This window comes from Betta splendens, chromosome 21 (assembly GCF_900634795.4).
Source record: "Betta splendens chromosome 21, fBetSpl5.4, whole genome shotgun sequence".
Classification (NCBI taxonomy): Eukaryota; Metazoa; Chordata; class Actinopteri; order Anabantiformes; family Osphronemidae; genus Betta; species Betta splendens.
Window position 1 is genome coordinate 1,401,651 of NC_040899.1, and position 17,727 is coordinate 1,419,377.

At 51.5% G+C, this 17,727-nt stretch overlaps 1 protein-coding gene across 1 annotated transcript; it reads right to left on the reverse strand.

The window, feature by feature from the left end:
• Window positions 1-9,644: 9,644 nt before the first annotated feature.
• tnfsf11 (TNF superfamily member 11) lies at window positions 9,645-17,430 on the reverse strand. The gene is made up of 4 exons (XM_029137613.3): window positions 14,818-17,430; window positions 13,905-13,940; window positions 12,058-12,184; window positions 9,645-11,598 (listed from the first exon to the last, which is right to left on the reverse strand). The coding sequence occupies exons 1-4, from the start codon at window positions 15,016-15,018 to the stop codon at window positions 11,177-11,179; spliced, it is 786 nt and encodes a 261-aa protein (XP_028993446.1). The 5' UTR covers window positions 15,019-17,430; the 3' UTR covers window positions 9,645-11,176.
• Between the last annotated feature and the right edge of the window lie 297 nt (window positions 17,431-17,727).

Here is a 17,727-nt window from a genome sequence, read left to right on the forward strand (position 1 = left end):
AAACGCTAGGACACTACTTGTTTATCCGTGGGCGCGTTCAGCCTCGTGACCTTTCAAAAACACAAGCGAGGTTTCGCTTCCAACGCTGTGTTTCACTTATCTCTGACACAGATTTCTATCACTACAGAGCTGCACCTCTGCAGCTCACAGCAGAGACGTGCCACCACCACAGAAGCAACTTTAGGGAAGACGTCCACTGCTTTTCTGAGAGATGCAAAGTCGTTGTGGAGAGCGGTGACGCGCACAGCTGCATTCCAGCAGCTCTGAGCAGGACGAGGCCGGACGAGCCGGCTGCTTTGATGGAACGCAGCCCAACAGTAAACCTAATGCTGCTGCTCTGTGGGAAACGCAGCTCAGTAAACGGGTCTGCTCAACGTCAACGGGCCCAGCAGGAGGCCCAGAGCAGGAGGCCCAGAGCAGGAGGCCCAGAGCAGGAGGCCCAGAAGGAGGCCCAGAGCAGGAGGCCCAGAGCAGGAGGCCCAGAGCAGGAGGCCCAGAAGGAGGCCCAGAAAAGGAGGCCCAGAGAAGGAGGCCCAGAGCAGGAGGCCCAGAAAAGGAGGCTCAGAAGGAGGCCCAGAGCAGGAGACCCAGCAGGAGGCTCAGAAGGAGGCTCAGAAGGAGGCCCAGAGAAGGAGGCCCAGGAGGAGGCCCAGAGCAGGAGGCCCAGAGCAGGAGGCCCAGCAGAAGGCCCTGAAAAGGAGGCCCAGAGAAGGAGGCCCAGAGCAGGAGGCCCAGAGCAGGAGGCCCAGAAAAGGAGGCCCAGAAGGAGGCCCAAAGCAGGAGGCCCAGCAGGAGGCCCAGAAGGAGGCCCTGAAGGAGGCCCAAAGCAGGAGGACCAGAGCAGGAGGCCCAGAGCAGGAGGCCCAGCGGGAGGCCAAGCAGATAAATCTGTCCGGCCGCTGCTGAGTTAATGTCAGCGAGGATTCCCTCAAACTCACGGCTACGGCGAATAGGCGTTGTGCGGTTAAATATTGTTGTGTACGCGCGTTGGCTGGAGGGAATACAGTGACTGTGAAACCAAAGAGAGCCCAGCCCACTCCCACACTGGAAAGAATGATGTGTTACTGTGTAAATGACACTATTGACCGAACAGATGCCGCCGGAGGTGAGACGCTGGGCATTGTGAGCACGTCTGTGTGCGTCGGTGCTGGAACCTTGTGGTGAGGCTGCAGGTGAGGATGGATTTGTGCTCTGATTTACAAGCAGGCGAGGGTGAGTAAGTGCAGTGTGTGAGAGTGTTTCGCGTGAGAGCCTGCCTTAATGTGGTCTCAGATTCTTGCCACAGTTAGCATAATTGTGTTTACAGTAAAGCTACTGCCTACTTCTGACTGGCTGTGGAACAAACACTTACTGGATCATCATCAAACCAGAGGCCAAGTGCTGGAGTGGGTAAGACAGCAGGAGAACATGGTGATGAACACTGCCCTCCATGGAAGGAGACGAGTGGCTCAGAACATCAGTCAAACCCCACAGAACTCCTCATCTGGAGTCGGTCCCATCTGATGCCTTCGCGTTCCATTGTCCCACTCTGATTCTGCCTGCGTAGGGTCTGTCATCCTGGCTATTAATCAGTTGCCATGGCTCAATCTCAGTCCGGTCAGGATCCTCCACCCACAGCACCAACGACGGACATGTGCTTCAGAACCAGTCTGACTGCAGCTAAAGCAGATCCTGAGTGAATGATGTTCCTTTAAAGCACTCGGTATCAACATGAAACTAACAGGGAGCACTGGATTAAAGAGGTTTGGGTACATGGAGCTCTGTAACGGATCTATTCTTTCATTACTGTTCATTACTGACTCCCCTAAATCGGACCATCACCCAGGTTCTGGTTTGGCAACAGGCCCGTGTCTCTGAAGCACCAGCAGGTTTTTCCATCGTCTTGTCCAAAACAACAGGATGAGTGATCACGCGTCCAACACAAACGCTGGGGATGAGAGCACGGAGCTGAGGCTCGTTTTGATTGATTGATTCCTTCAGGCCACGTTTCCTGCTGAGAACTAATTGTTCCTGTAAGTTGCCCTGCTGTTGTTGACTTACTGTAGCAGCTTTGAGAACAGAAATGTGAGGGTTGGAGTCTTTAGACAAACCTATGAGTGCTGTGTGTTTTACCACGTCCTGTCTGTCTTTGAATGCTGCCGTGCTGTCAGGGAGTTCATCACCCTGGCTGTGTAATTCCAAACAGCTGTGTGTGTGTGTGTGTGTGTGTGTGTGTGTGTGTGTGTGTGTGTGTGTGTGTGTGTGTGTGTGTGTGTGTGTGTGTGATCCTCTCCCAGACTGATGTTAACCCCACCACACCGCTCAGACAGACGCTTGTTGATTCCTAGATTCCTCTCGCTAATCTGCTACCGATGTGTGGTTTCCAGCAGACACACTGACGGATCACTGCAGGGAAACGCTCACATGACTTGATTGTTTCCGATCAGTTGAAGGATTAGTGAGGAATGAATAGGCTGCTCCTTCTCAGGTGATGCATCTCCCGGCAACATACAAGACATTTCCTCCGACTCATAAATGTGGTCTTGCTGCTGGTTAATCCGGCACTAAGAGCGGTATTTGCGCCTGTCTCTCTCCCAAGAGCCAATGAATTCTAGTAAGAAGCTGTTTGGCAGAGGTGCACGCTCAGCGTTTACTAGCTCTGTGTGCGTCCTCCACTGCAGCTTTATGGGAGCGTGTGGTGCCGCTGCTTCCGTCTTCGCCCCAGCTGCTTCAGCCTCGCAGCCTGTGTTCATGTGCAGCTCGAGGGTCACAGATGCAGCCTGGAACAGAGAGCGGAGCGAGGGCTGGGATCATGAAGCAGTGAAACCAGCACGCACAGTCACAACAGAAGTGTATCCAGCTCCGGTGGCTCAGATCAGATAAATACAAACATATACAGAGTTTGGGCAACCTTAATTTACATAATTTCCTGTATAAATCGTTAGTTGTTGCAATTAACAATTTCAGTTAAATATGTCATATAGGAGTCAAAAAAAATTAGGCAGGTGCACAAACTTGGGCACCGCAAAAAAGACATGAACTCAATATTTAGTAGATCCTCCTTTTGCTGAAATAACAGCCTCTGAACGCTTCCTATAGCTTCCAATGAGAGTCTGGATTCTGGTTGAAGGTGTTTTGGATTAATTATATAATTATATTTTAATTATATTCAGGTCTGGTGACGGAGATGGCCATTCCAGAACGTTGTACTTGTTCCTCTGCAAGAATGCCCCCGTGCAGTTTCAGCTTCGTCCCTGTGGCCTGGACATTGGTCTCCAGAATCTGCTGATATGGAGTGGAATCCATGCGTCCCAGTCCCAGTCCCTGCACCGGCCACACAGCCCCACAGCATGATGGAACCAGCACCATGTTTTACTGGTGTAGCAGGCGTTTGTCTTTTTCCTCCATGCACGTCGCCCAAATTACTCAAGTTTAGTGTCATCAATGAAGCTGGCTTTTCCAAATGTGCTTCAACACACCTCATGCAGCTCTGTTTGTGCTGTGGGCCGAGAAAAGGCTTCCTCTGCATCACTATCACATACAGCATCTGCTCGTGTAAAGTGTAGAGTAGTTGAACGACGCTCCGTCTGCAGAAGCTGATGTTGTAGGTCTTTGGTGCTGGTCTGTGGGTTGACCCACAGTTGACCGTGACTGTTCTCACCAGTCGTCACTTCTGTTTATTCGAGATTTTTCTTGCTCTGCCACTACGAGCCGTAACTTGAACGGTGCCTGTGGTCTTCCATTTCCTCAATATGTTCCTAACTGTGGAAACAGTCGGCTGAAATCTCCTGCGCAGCTTTGTGTATCCTTCCCCTAAACCTTGATGGTGAACAGTCTTTGTTCAGCTCATTTGAGTGTTGTTTTGAGATCCTCATATTGAGCGTAAACTTAAAAATCCTTAAAATCCTCCCCCTTAAATACTCGTTCTCATAATTGGATTCACCTGTGTACGGAGGTCAGGGGTCACTGAGCTTATTCCAATAATTACTTATGAAGGTTTTGGAATCAATAGAATGACAGCAGTGCCCAAATTTATGCACCTGCCTAATTTTGTTCAAGCAATTATTGCACACCTTCTGTAAATCCTATAAACTTCATTTCACTTCTCAAATATCAGTGTGTCTCCTATATGAAAAACAATGATCTATACAGGAAAATCATGAAAAGGAACCAGGTGGCCCAAACGTACGCACCCCACTGCGCATACAGGGTCCTTGAGTCCGACGGCAGCGAGAGCTACTGTTGTTTGAATGAGCAACGCTGCTCTGCACAATGTTTGGTGTCAGACGTTTGTCAAGGACTCGTCACCGTTCAGCATAAGAGGAAGTGACCACCACTCGGACGCATGGCCGCCGTCCCCACAACCTCGGCCTGACGTCATCACAGCTCGTTTACAAAGAAAAGCTGCCTGGGAACTGAGACGCTCAGTAACTTAACACACATGTAACTGAATCGCATCTGTAGATAATCCGAGGCCTCACTTTACAGAGTTCCTGGGTTTCCAAGAACACGATCTGAGGTAACAATACGGACCGTGTGAGTTCCTGCTGGTCTCAGCCGTCTCCCGTTGTTCAAGAAGGTGCTGCTGCTGAGTTCAAAGGTTCTGGGGTGGGACCGGCGCTGACCCGAGTCACTGGTCCATCCATCGTCGTCCGTGATCCCAGCTCCTTCTCTAGTGTGGTCCCCCCAGTAAACACAAGGTTTGCTATATTTGACCAGATCACAGTCGCAGCTTTCTGGCTGTCATCTGCCTGCATGCGCTGTCACCACGGCAGCAGGTCACTTGGTCTTTACTGGGTTCATTACACGAACCTCGAACTGGGCCAAAACAAGCAGCACAGCTACAGTGGCCTGCTAATGTTTCCCGGTGGCTCGATGCTGCTGATCTGGTTCCAAGTTCATTTTGACGGCTTTCTCTCCACAAACCTGATTATCCAGTTTGCTTTGTGCGCTTTTCCAGAAGAAGAAACTCTACACCAAGCTGCCAGCTCACACGAGCTTCAAGCGCGAACTCGCTGAGGTTGAACCCGTCCTTCTGTTTTCTCATGACGCTGCTGAACATAAACACGTCCAGCTATTGCTGTACATTCCTTTACCATCACACCATGTTTGCCAGAGGACTCTTTGGCCGACTGTCCGTCCTCTCCTTGTCCACAGCGTATGAGAGTTCATCTCCTGATGTTCCCAAACAGCCCACGCTCCAAACGTCCACTTTAAGGCTGCGCCTTCGTGGCGCTGGAAACCAGCAGGAGCTGCTTGTGACTTCAGATGGTAGGTGTGAAGCCATGAGGAGCTGGCAGACAGCGGGCGCTGAGGCTGAGGCCTTCCTGCTAGCGCTGCATGGTGGTGGTGGTGGTTAGGATGCGCTGCGTGCTCGTATCAAGGCCAGGCCGACTCTAATCAGAACGGAGCATGTGTGTTCTGAGATAAAGATCAAATTTGATGCAGCTGACATCGGCCTAGTTTGTCAGAAAGATTTCCAGCCATGATATTGATTTCCATTTGAGTCTGAAGGGGAAGTTTGTTGTTTGACTTATGGAAAGTGAAACGTCTTGGTAAGTTGCCTGTGGTCGCATTGAATCCACCGTTTTCCAGCAGACTTTGAGCTTCCATGTGCAGAGACCTCCTCCTTCCTGTGCTGCGTCAAGCTCTCGTCCTTTTACGGGGACCTGCGGCCAAAACTACTCTGAAAACATCTGAATTGTCTCCTAAAAGTATTAATATAACATTTAGACTCTACACAAACAGCTACAGTTTCACGAACAAACACAAACCTCCGAGTAGTGAAACTATCGGCAAACCAGTGCGAGAGCAAAGACACGCTGCGCATTGTGCTGCTGAATGACTTGAAGCTCGGCTCTGCCAACTTGTGTTGTTGCAGCATGGAGTCCATGGAAACGGAGCCAACGTACAGATGAGCTACCACAGAAGGACCACAGGTTCCTTTAAGGAAAAGCTTCACCAACCTTCAATGGGGGCTGTCCCAAACCATGGCGGGTGGTGTGTAAGAATGAACTCAATCCCCTGAGACGTCTCAGGGGATTGAGTGCCACGTGCTCACAGACTACAACTAGTGCTTCCCGTTATTTTCTGCACCAGCAACGAGGGCCCCTGAGAGGGGGGCGGAGCTAAACAACAGGTAGGTCCAATCACTACAGCTCAGGTGATTCGTCAGAGCAAAATGCATTCTGGGTGTTGTAGGATATGACCTTTTTCAGCCCCAACACTTTTACTGCAGTTTTCCCTGTTTACTCTGAACACAGACCATCAATGTTAAATGTTTTTTCAGCGGTGAACCATTACTTTAAACACGCATTGTGTCATAAAATAAATAGTAATAATTAATAAAATACAACATGTTATTTCATTAGTATTAATCAGTGGTAAAAAAAATAAAATGACCAATATTCTAAATTCTAAAATTGAATTCTGATCATCTTCAGTTTATAATGTATGTAACATGACTGAAGTCACTTTGGCCACAGCTGCAACATATTCAATGATTCTGTTGCATGTTTTCAAAACAATCTGTTTACTGTTATTATAGTTTCTCTCTTGACTGTAAATGCAAGCTTATAGACTTTGAATGCTCCGTAATTAGGTTGATGTCATATTGATGCTATTATGAGGCGTAATAATGAAGGTAAGTGTGACGTCAGTGTGAAATGCATGGCCATCGCTGAAAATAACGCATCTCAGACCCGTCTCAGACGGGTGGGATTATATTATGAAGATATTTTAGAGCTGCAGCAAATAACAATGACTTGCCACAGGGTAACGCTGACCTGACTGAACCAAGCAACCACTGGGAAACCAGTCATTCAACCAGCCAACAAAACAAGCAAACAGCCAATCCATCTCGTAGACATGGGACCAAATATGAGAGAAAGGGAGCGAGGGGTAAAATCAGGACCATATGAATGACATTCCAGCTAGTCTCGATTCTGGGTGTGTTACTTGTTGTTGCTGGTGGTTTGGGAAGTCTGGGAGCCTCTGCTGATTTAGGTCTCATATGTTGACGTTGTCCTGGCATGACCCGTTTGTCTGAGTCATCTCCTGCCATCGCTGCATTACATATCGGACCGATCCCTTAAGAGGAGCTGCGTCCACACGTCGAAGGGTTTGAGCTTCATGAGGATCATGAGGATTATTTTGAATCTGTCCAGGTGTCACCACATCATAACAGAAGCTTACCTGTCGTTTCATGCAGGGATCACACTGAGGGGATTCCCTCTACTGTATCTGTCAGAGGAAGTCCAGCCACAGCCTCTGTAACTCCATTAACATTCCTTCCTTCTTTGGGTGTAATTTCAAGTGTCTTGATGCTGCAGACTTTACTCAGGAGTTTGTATTCAAAAAGAAAACATTTCATTAGGTAAAATTTGATTGGGCCTCAAGAGCAAAATAAAAATGAATAGTAGTTGTTTTGCATTAGTTTATGGTCAGTTGGTGTCTCTTCGTGGTTGTTTTCCATGGCTTTCCGATCATGTTTTGCTTCTCTGTGGTCATTGTGCATCTTTGTTATGTCTCTATTTATCACTCATGCCTCTGCGTAAGTGTTGGGAGTTTGCCCAAAGAAGGCTGCTTTTTTAAATTGCATATTTCTTTGGGGGAAAGAATAACAGGCACTTTGAAAAGCAGCGGAATCTTTATGTGTTGGCGCATTTTCAGTTGATGTTTTTTCAGCTCTTCCTGAGATCACTGCTCTAATTGAGACATAATCCTTTTGGGTTCGGCTCTGATGGCCAGATGTTGGCTCCACGCTCTGAGACTCGGCTTGCATGCTTGTCCAGGGCAACAGGCTGCTTGGTATGTCTTAATATCATGACTAGGTTGTTTATAACCAAGGCCTTTCTGGGCTTTGGCTGATGAATGCTGGCTGCCAGGAGACGCTTCCTCACGGCCACGGCACAGCTGCAAACATGCAGACTTGGAAGATGCCCAGGAAAACGACTGGGGCAGCTGGAGGTGAACTTCCTTGCTCAGGGGCACCTCGACTGGGATCGTTCCAGTCTGAGGAAGCCCGAGCACGCTGTAGGGTGAAACTAGTCTAATTAGAAGAAGAGAAGTATATTTCCCTCAGGCCATTACTGCGTTTGTTGAGGTAGTATAACATTTCAGATTCATCAAACATTAAAGAATGTGAAATTACTTTTGGAATTGGAAAACATTCCCTGAGGGTCTGGAGCTTCTGGATGCTTTCTTTGGATTTGGGGCCTCGATGGCTGGTTACACACGTACTATCCATGGTGCTGAAGCCAGGTCGCATCTCAGCGGCGTTGAGCCGGCCTGAACCAAGCGACCCATCAGCAGGACCTTCACAGGAGCCATGAAGACCTCCACTCTGTCGGACAGTCTGGCAGTAACAGTAACAGTAACAACCCTCCTGCTATCTCACGCCCATGCGTCTGCAGCGCAGCCTGTAAATCTCCCTCTGTTATTGTTTTAATAACACTAATGTGAGCATTAGCCAAGTGGTAAAAACGTCAGACATCAAAGGCGTCGAGCATCTGAGCTGCACTGGGGCAAAGAGAAAACGCGAGGGCCCAGCTTGTGAAAACACACGTCCGTGCACACTCAGCACAAGAGTGTGTTTTTGTCGATGTGAATGAATGCACCAATAGTGTGTAGGTGTAACCTGACTGTACATAACAAAGCCCTCCAGCTGCTCTGACTTCACAGGCATTTCCTGCAGACCACAAAGTCTCATAAAGCTTCTAACTGCTAACGTCTACAGCGATGCCGCTGCTGCAGCTTATTGAGGGAAAACACCCTGATATACTTTCCAACACATGACTTTGTTTTTCTGAACAGGCAGCTCCACCTCAGCTGAGCCACAGGGAGAGGACTCTGAAATCATGTCTGATGGAGCTGCAGCATCATGAAGCCCATGAAACAGCTCAGCCGTTCGCGTTTGCTAAGAGAAAGCAGCACCTCTGCTGCTTCACGCATCCGTGCGCTTCCCATCATGCTTTCTGTTCAGCGTCTACACAGCGGCTGCAGCCGTGGACTGTCCCAGTGCTCTGCAGGCTTTGTTTGTCAGTGGCATTTATTAGGCACAAAATCTTCAAAGTATCTATAATCACACACAATGAAATATTACAGGTTTTCAGTCACGTCTGAAAATCTGGCAGCGGCTGGAAACTAATCAGGTCCTTATGCAACTCGGCCAAGTTGTTCTGCTCAAACCTCAGATTTCAAACTCAGAGTTCTGAACAAAGAGCTGGAAGCCGTGTGAGGTCCAAGCGGCTCGAACGTGTGAACCCCAGCCCTGGCTGGTGAACGCCCAAGCACACAATAGAGCAATTGTCTGGCTCCAGGTCCAATGGTAAAACAGCTTCTCTCCCGCACATGCGTGAGACCTGATGGGAGACCCACCGCCACAGTGATCATGTAACAGTGGAGCGAGGGAACGTCATCCATCCCCGTCCCAACGAGGCTGTTTGGACCCGGTCCGGTCTGTGGGGAGCCGGCCGGTGGCAGTGAGGATGGAGGAGCAGCAGGACTTCACACGTCCACCACATGGGCTGGACTTTCCAGAGACGCAGCACATTATCAGATTGCACATCACAATAACAGCAGCGTGAGGGTGGCCTGTCTATCAGGTTGCAGTGTCAGGGGAGGGAGACCTCACTGCAAACACCAGCACACAGGAAACAAAAGCGTTACAAAAGTAGCTTTTTTATTAAATGGTACATAAACATAAATAAAAACACAAGATCTACACGTATGTACATGTCATGTTGCTTTTGACCAGGAAGACTTGTCAACATTAAGATACATAAATATGAAATTTAAATTGAAGGTTTTAGTAACAAAATGCGCGTCTACTATTTCCTCTAAGTGCGGCATAATGATGTCATACAGACATACAATATAAATGAGTTCTACAGCTGAAAGGTCAATAAAGACCTGCCTCTGTACTTCTGTAGCTAATAAATAAATATTTAGTGCATATTCCCATTTACCTCAGCAAAGAGCCAAATGAAAAACAAAATTTAAGTTAAAGAGGAACCAAAGTCAATTTGGTTCCTCTGGTTAAGACAGAGTGTGTTCATGTCACGTAAGGTCAGACAGTCCCGCTATCTGCACTGCTGGTTGATTGTCATAAACATTAACCTGTCATTTCCCCTTGGTTGAAAATGACTTGCGGTGTAGCTGCTGTCAGTGAAACAGACCACTCTCCGCGACGCAGTCAAACATTCAACCCCTCCTGACTTCTCCTTCACTGTGTAAACAGTTTCAGATCTTTAAGCTGAATCTTGAACGGGACCAAACGGTCTCATGGAAAAAGTCTTCAGCCCCATAGTAACTACATGCAACACTGAAAAGAGTTTGGAAGGACTCCACGGAGCCCAAAGCAGGAACCTGAAGCACACAGCTCTCACAGACCTGGTGGAGAAGAGCACCCTGACCTGAACCCACCCACAGTCTGTCCAGAGACACTGTGGGTGCGTTTGGCCCAGACCACCCGGGAGCCGGGCATGAGGCAGTAAAAGGATGCTGACGATGATGTGATCTGAAGCTGAACAACAAGCGGCTTCACATCAAGTGCTGCATCACCCATTCTGACTACAGCGTGTGCTCGAATCAGTCCATAGACCAGGAAACCAGGAGGGGATGAGGTTATTACAGCACTGCACATTTCAGTAGAGACAGAAAAGCTGCTAACATTCACTTATTTCTTCTATTCGTGTGGTGCTCCTCACAGACGGACACAGTGGCGTTACTTACTGTGCGGACGCCCGATCGCTGCCGTGGGACGGACCTGGAGCTCCTGTTATTTTTATCCTGTACAAGCAGATGCTCCATCAGCTACGCTGTTCTTTTTGGACTTGTCTTTCCACAATAAACACTGATAAATCCTCTCTCACTTCCACGGTTGCTCCCTTGTGGTTTGTTTAATTAGTGCATAAACACACGTCTGTGCTTATGAATCTGAAAGTGTTCCAATAAAAAGCCGCAGTACCGTTAAAAACAAAATTCTAGACGGTCCAGTGCTGCTTTGGATGCCGGTGAGAGTCTCATATTTTGGAGGGGATTTCTAAGAAAGGTTCCTGGGTTACGTGATGAAATGTAAAAAGGCAACACATGTACAACAAAAACATTTTGGACACAACAATATAAATCAATAACAGTGGTTCTTTGGCATATCACAAGTTCAGTAGCTTGTCCGCTCCCCAAGTACGCTGAAATCTCAGTTACCCAATTTTATGGCCCCAAAATACGTCCCTTCGCCCTCTGGGTCCAGCATCCACGCGTTGGACACGTTGACGTACAAGGCGTCTCCGTCCTCCAGCCGGACGCCGCGGCCCTGCTGGGCGCAGTACATGTTGTAGGTGGTGTTGTTCCAGCGCATGGTGCTTCCCGTCTTCATCAGCAAAATGGCCTTGTTGTTTTTGACGCTCTCGTAGTAGACGTACTGGATGAGCTGCGCGTTGCTGACGTCCAGCTGCTCGCCGCCGGCCCCGTTGAGGTTGTAGTAGCGGAAGCAGGTCTTGGCGTAAACGTAGTAGTAGCCGGGCTCCGTCAGCAGCAGCTTCCCCTTCTGGTAGGCCGTCCTGTGGAGGGAGCCGCGCTCCGCGTCCCACTCGATGGTCACCACCCTGGGTTCGCCCTCTGCAGCCAACAACAAGCTTGGTTAACTTCCCACTGTCACAGCCAGCGCTCGGAGCATGAAACCTGCTGTTTACCGCAGTGGAACGTGTCCACTGGCGGCGCTGCTTCTGTTCCCATAGTTACGTCTCTGCGTTCCCACAACAACAGAAGCTGATTTTCTCTAGTTCTGCAGGAGTCTGAGCTGCATGAACAGAACGCATGGGACTAAAGCCTGGCATCATTCATTAGTTTATGGTGAAAACACAGATCCAGTTTTAAGGAGGTCTGTGGAAACGGCATCTGTGCCTTCAAGCCAGTGTTTCCAGTTGAGCGCTGTGGCTCTGACCTGCACTCGGCTCAACTGATGCTACGCTTCACACGCTGGCACCACTGCAGGTGAAACGCCTGCGAGGAGCGCTCAGCTCCTCCGTCTCGTGTCTCGGCCCCTGAGGACTGGGCAGAGCTGGCGTTTGCACTCACTCTTTGAGATCTCGCGCACCAGGATGGGCAGGTGAGCGGAGGCCAGGCTCTCTTTGGGAGTCTTGCAGCCTTTGTTTTTATTCCTCTTGTCTTTCAGCGCATTCAGCACCGGCTCCGTCTGCGCTTCCTGTGGAAAACAGGAAATGCTCGTTTAGCAAACGCTGACTGACAGATGGAAGGTCCACAAATAACTCTGCGAGCTATTTTTAGCCCGTACGTGTGTTCATACTTTCCTACTCCCGTCGTGTAAAACCTTCTTCTGATTTTGACATCTTTTACCAGTAACTGCTCGTGTAGAGTTGCGTGAGTACAAACTTCCTGAGCTCTTTGACGCCCGCTCACTTTTAGCAGCCGTGTTTGGCTGGTGAGCGCTAATATTATCTGGACTCTATTCAAGTCTTCCATCCGCAGTCTGAGCCGTTCTGTCCCCATCAGGCACAACGGGCTGACGTACCGGATCAGGGGCCACTGCAGCGAACTCAGGTGCCTGCACCCCCAGAACCAGCCCCCACTCGACTGCTCCACCGCGAGAACACCGCTGTGCGCTGTTTATTCACAGCCCACATCGACACAGACTCCACCTAAGATTAGCGCCACTGTCTGAGAAAGCGATTTGCTGCACAAACATGTTTATGGTGCAGGGTCCCAGAATGGGACGAACAGACAACAGCTGGTCCAGGCCCGGCTCCCAGCGGGGGGTCTGGAGCCGCGAGCGCCCGCTGCGCGGTGACATCACCGCATCCCAGCGTCCTCCATGGCGTCTGAGCCGGGCCTGAAGGCACCCTGTGGTGACGCCTCAGGTCCAGTTCAGAGCCACGCCTCCTAAAGCTCCCAGCATGCCTCACTGCGCTCCACGGGAACCCGCCGAGGGCCAGAGACGAGCGAGGCTGGTGGTTTGTGTAAGTGCGCGCCTGGGGCAAACACAAACACATCATCTGAAAGGAAACCCAACACTACCAAGAAACGCGGCCCGTTTATATAGTGTTGTTCTGCTTCCTGCAGGGATTTTGTTTTCGCTCTGTGAAGAAACTTCCAAAAGCTGATGAACACGACATCTGCAATTAAGAATTCCTACTTCACAGCTCCCTGGTGTTACTGCTGATCATGGAAGGAGCAGTGTGCGACCACTGACGCCAACGGGTGACTCACTAATAGCTGGTGCAGGAAACGGAGCCAACAAGCATCATTTAAGTTGTGGGGGAAAAATGCAACTGACAGATATTTGAGCCTGGGTGACAGACAAACACACACACACAGAGACAGACACACAGACACACAGACAGACAGACACACACACACACAGACACACAGACAGACACACACACACATACACACACACACACACACACACACACACAGACACACAGACAGACAGACACACACACACACAGACACACAGACAGACACACACACACATACACACACACACGCGCGCACACACACACACACACACACACACACACACAAAGGTGTTTGTCCTGCTGCGGTCTGACCTCCCTGCAGCCTCTGTGGCCGCTGGGCTTTGCTGCAGGCTTTGCAGGAGCGAGGCCTGTACTAAAAACACACACACCCATGGGAAACTTGTGACTGCTGTCAGAGCAGACCTACAGATGATTATGTCAATGTCTACGCCGCTGTAACTACAGGCCGCGTTAGAAGAAGCGCTTCCTCCTTCACAGTGATGGGGAAATACCTGCTGAGCCTCCACACACGCTGCAGCTCATCCATCAACATGATCAGACCAACAGAGAACAACAAACCGCCACACACTGAACCACAGTCTGCAGGCGGGTCCAGTCGCAGGTGTGTGGTGCTGCCACGTGGGGTCACGCAGGGGTCACACTCACCTCTATGGGCCGACGGGACACCGTGGACAAATCCACCTGCAGACGGAAACAGAGGAGCGGAGGTTAGAGCGTCTCCTCCCACGGGTGACAGGAACATTTGCCCAAAGCAGCGGTTCAGGCTGGGTGTTTGTGCGCGAGGGTGTGGGTGGGAGTCGCGCGCTCACTGGACCCAGCGAGAGTGAGCGCTTCAGGTCGATGAGCGGCCGCAGAGCCGGAGCAGCGCGAGCGCGTGTGAGCGGCTGGACGCGGCTGGACGCGGCTGGACGCGGCTGGACGCGGCTGGACGCGGCTGCGCTGAGCAGCTTCCCTGTGTTTACTGCCGCTCAGAACCAGCTGCCGCCGCAGCCCCGTGTTTATGCCGAACACAAACACGGAGACCGGCGTCCTGACGCGCAGTAAACCATGCGTGCGGTCCAGATCAGGCAAACACGAGCCGCCGAGCCTTTGAAGGGAACTCCGTGATCGAGCAGGAACTGGAGCCCGCGCGCGCTTCCTGGGAAGCAGCTCTGCTTATTCTCCCTGGTTTACAGCCTATGACACAGATAAATTACAGACCCGAGTCCTCGCTGTCATGTAAACACGCGCATGAGAAACTGCAGCCTCGCAGCCTCAAGTGAAAACATGTGCAAACACACGTCTCCTGCTGGACCTCAGATGTTATCGCACCCAAAGCCAACGCTTTCGAATAGTTGTAACGTCTGGCGCCAGCGAGCGAAGACGGGTTCGACCGTAGCGCGTTCACGCGCGCTCCCACACTTGGCACGAAGCTGCACGAGCGTCTCCGCGCGAACAGCCGCTGCTTCTGTGCTCGGACGCTCGCGCGGTACCAAAGTGCGCAGACGCCGCAGTACCGCGTGGAACTCCCGAGCGTCTCCGAGCGTCGCCAGCGTTGGAGGTGAATTTTCACGCCTACCTCCTGCAGATATCCCGTCAGGTGGAGCAGGATCGCCACGCTGGACGCCACCTGGAGCAGTCCCATCACAGCGAGGGTTCCGAACAGGAGCGGCCGGTACGGAGACTCCGAGCTCTGCGCCGGCTGGAAGCGGTGCGGCCCCGACTCCACGTCCACGGAGCTCCGCAGGTAGCCTCTGTACTCGCTGTGGGTAGCTGCCATGATGCGCTGTGTGCCGTTCCGCCCCGGGGCCACGTCCCAGACTCAATGCGAGGAAGAGCGCGAGACGGTGAGTCCCTAAAACCAGCGGTGGGAGGGCGAAGACGGCGCGAGCGCTCCGCAGCCAATCACACGCCGCCCTCGGTGATCAGCGCGGAGACTGACAGGACCACGAACCAGACCGACCTGAGCCGAGACAGGTGGAGAGTCCAGATGTGGCTCAGTGGAACGCGTGGATCCACCCACGCGCCGACGAGAGAGTAGCGGGAAACGCGTCACTTGACGCCCCTGCAGTGTTGCACACGAGCGGGCTGGAAAAGAAGCATTCAAGTCATTACTGCCCACTGCATCGAACTGAATAAGGTGTGTGTGTGTGTGTGTGTGTGCGCGTTGGTAACCAGAGGAGGCAGACGTCGACCGTCGGCGTGAAGCAATGAGAGCAGGACGAGCTGCACCTCGGGTTCAAGAGGCCGAAACCTTATTAAGTGCTCGGTCCATTATGACCGCTTCACAGAGAGGAGAACATGTAGCGTAACACATGTACAGACACACACATACACACAAAGACGCATGCACACGTTCTCTGCTACTCAGATGAGGTTCACCCCACACAGGAGGTGTACAGGCTGATGGCACCGGTAGGAAGGTTCTCCGCTGGCGTTCTGTGGAGAACCTGATACTGATCAGCTGTGGCTGAAGGTGCTCCTCTGTCCAGTCACACACTGTGTGGAGGTGGAGGTGTCGTCTATGGAGAGGAGTTGGACCAGCATCCTCCTCTCAGCTACGGCATGGAGGGGGTCCAGCTCCACCCCAGAACAGAACCAGAACCTCCTGATCACTTTGTCCAGTCTGTTACTGTCTGCTCCATTCATGCTGCTGCCCCACAGACCACAGCCTAAAACACTGGACCCACAGACTCATAGAACATCCTCAGCTGGAGCTGCACACGTTAAAGGACCTGAGCCTCCTCAGGAACTACATCCTGCTCTGAGCCTTTTGTTCACAGCTGAGGAGTCCTTCTTCCAGTCCAGTTTATTGTCAGTACACTCCCAGGTACTTGTACCTGGTCCCAGTACACTCCCAGGTACTTGTACCTGGTCTCAGTACACTCCCAGCTACTTGTACCTGGTCCCAGTACACTCCCAGGTACTTGTACCTGGTCCCAGTACACTCCCAGGTACTTGTACTCGCTCACCCCCCTCCACTTCATTTTTAATAGTGAGTGTGGTGACAGCGCTCACAGATTTCCTAAAGTCCATCACCAGCTCCTTGGTTTTACTGATGTTCCGTTGGAGGTGGTTCTGTCCACATGTCCACCACTTCCTGGTACTGTGTGACGTCACCACCCTGGATACGTCCTACAGTAGCAGCGTCATCAGAGAAGTTCTGGAGAACAGGACCCAGTTGGACCTGAAGTGTGAGGTTCAGGCTGCAGAGGAGGGAGACAGGAGCGCCCCCTGTGGAGCTCCTGCTGCAGCCACGGTCTCACACACGGTTCTGCAGGCGGACGTCCTGGGGCGGCTGGTGAAGTGGTCCGTGGTGGTCCAAATGCATGGAAGAGCGGCGCTATTAATGTTACAACTGCCATTCAGAGGTCTGAGATGCAGGGAGAGCGGATCAGAACACCATTACAGCCAGCACAGATGGATTCTTTTGGACCCCATTCCTGGTCTGGCTCCTCTCAGCCCTGGAGCAGCACCATGTGACCCGTAGCATCACGTGGTTCTACTGGACCCCTCATCAGGGCCCGGCGGTCACGCTGCTGCATCTAAACATGGCACAGAGTGACCTCCCTCAGTTTCCCCAGCGCCAGCACAAAGCGGGCCTCCTTTAGAAACACCACTTATTTTGGGCCCAGCCGTGACAATGGAAAGGCGGGCGCTGTAGTAGCTGGGTGAGTTTGCGAAATCCAAGCAAACGTCTTGGTGCCAAGAAGTTCATGGGAGAAAGCTGCTTTCATTTGTGCCATCAAACCTCATGAAACCACACGCGCCCCCTTCTCACTGCTCTGAAATCAGCACAATGTCTGGAGCCCGAGGCCAGAAGCTTCTCCCCATCTTATCTTATCGGATCTTATCATGAACCCGTCTCGGCTGTGGCCGGGTCTGTGGTACCACCAAGAAGCCTCCCCTCAGGGGCCGGTACCGCACCGTGAGAACTGGTGTTTGTCACTGAACGTTTGGGCCAAGTTAATGTGTCTGTGCAGCGACTTCATGCTGCAGCACAAACCCAACAGAACCGGCTGCAGCAAAGGAAGCAAACCCAACAGAACCGACCGCCCGCCAGCGTCTGCAGCAAAGGAAGCAAACCCAACAGAACCGACCGCCCGCCAGCGTCTGCAGCAAAGGAAGCAAACCCAACAGAACCGACCGCCCGCCAGCGTCTGCAGCAAAGGAAGCAAACCCAACAGAACCGACCGCCCGCCAGCGTCTGCAGCAAAGGAAGCAAACCCAACAGAACCGACCGCCTGCCAGCGTCTGCAGCAAAAGAGAAGAGCTGCAGCACAAACCCAACAGAACCGGCTGCAGCAAAGGAGAGGAGCTGCAGCACAAACCCAACAGAACCGGCTGCAGCAAAGGAGAGGAGCTGCAGCACAAACCCAACAGAACCGGCTGCAGCAAAGGAGAGGAGCTGCAGCACAAACCCAACAGAACCGGCTGCAGCAAAAGAGAGGAGCTGCAGCACAAACCCAACAGAAGCGCAGCCCAGCCC

Bases quoted from the DNA above. Each gene is read 5' to 3' on its own strand.
- tnfsf11 (XM_029137613.3), bottom strand. From the start codon at position 15,018: ATGGCAGCTACCCACAGCGAGTACAGAGGCTACCTGCGGAGCTCCGTG. The intron at 13,941-14,817 runs GTAGGCGTGAAA...TTCCGTCTGCAG, and splicing joins TGACGGGATATCTGCAGGAG to GTGGATTTGTCCACGGTGTC. The intron at 12,185-13,904 runs GTGAGTGTGACC...TGTTTTCCACAG, and splicing joins TGTCCCGTCGGCCCATAGAG to GAAGCGCAGACGGAGCCGGT.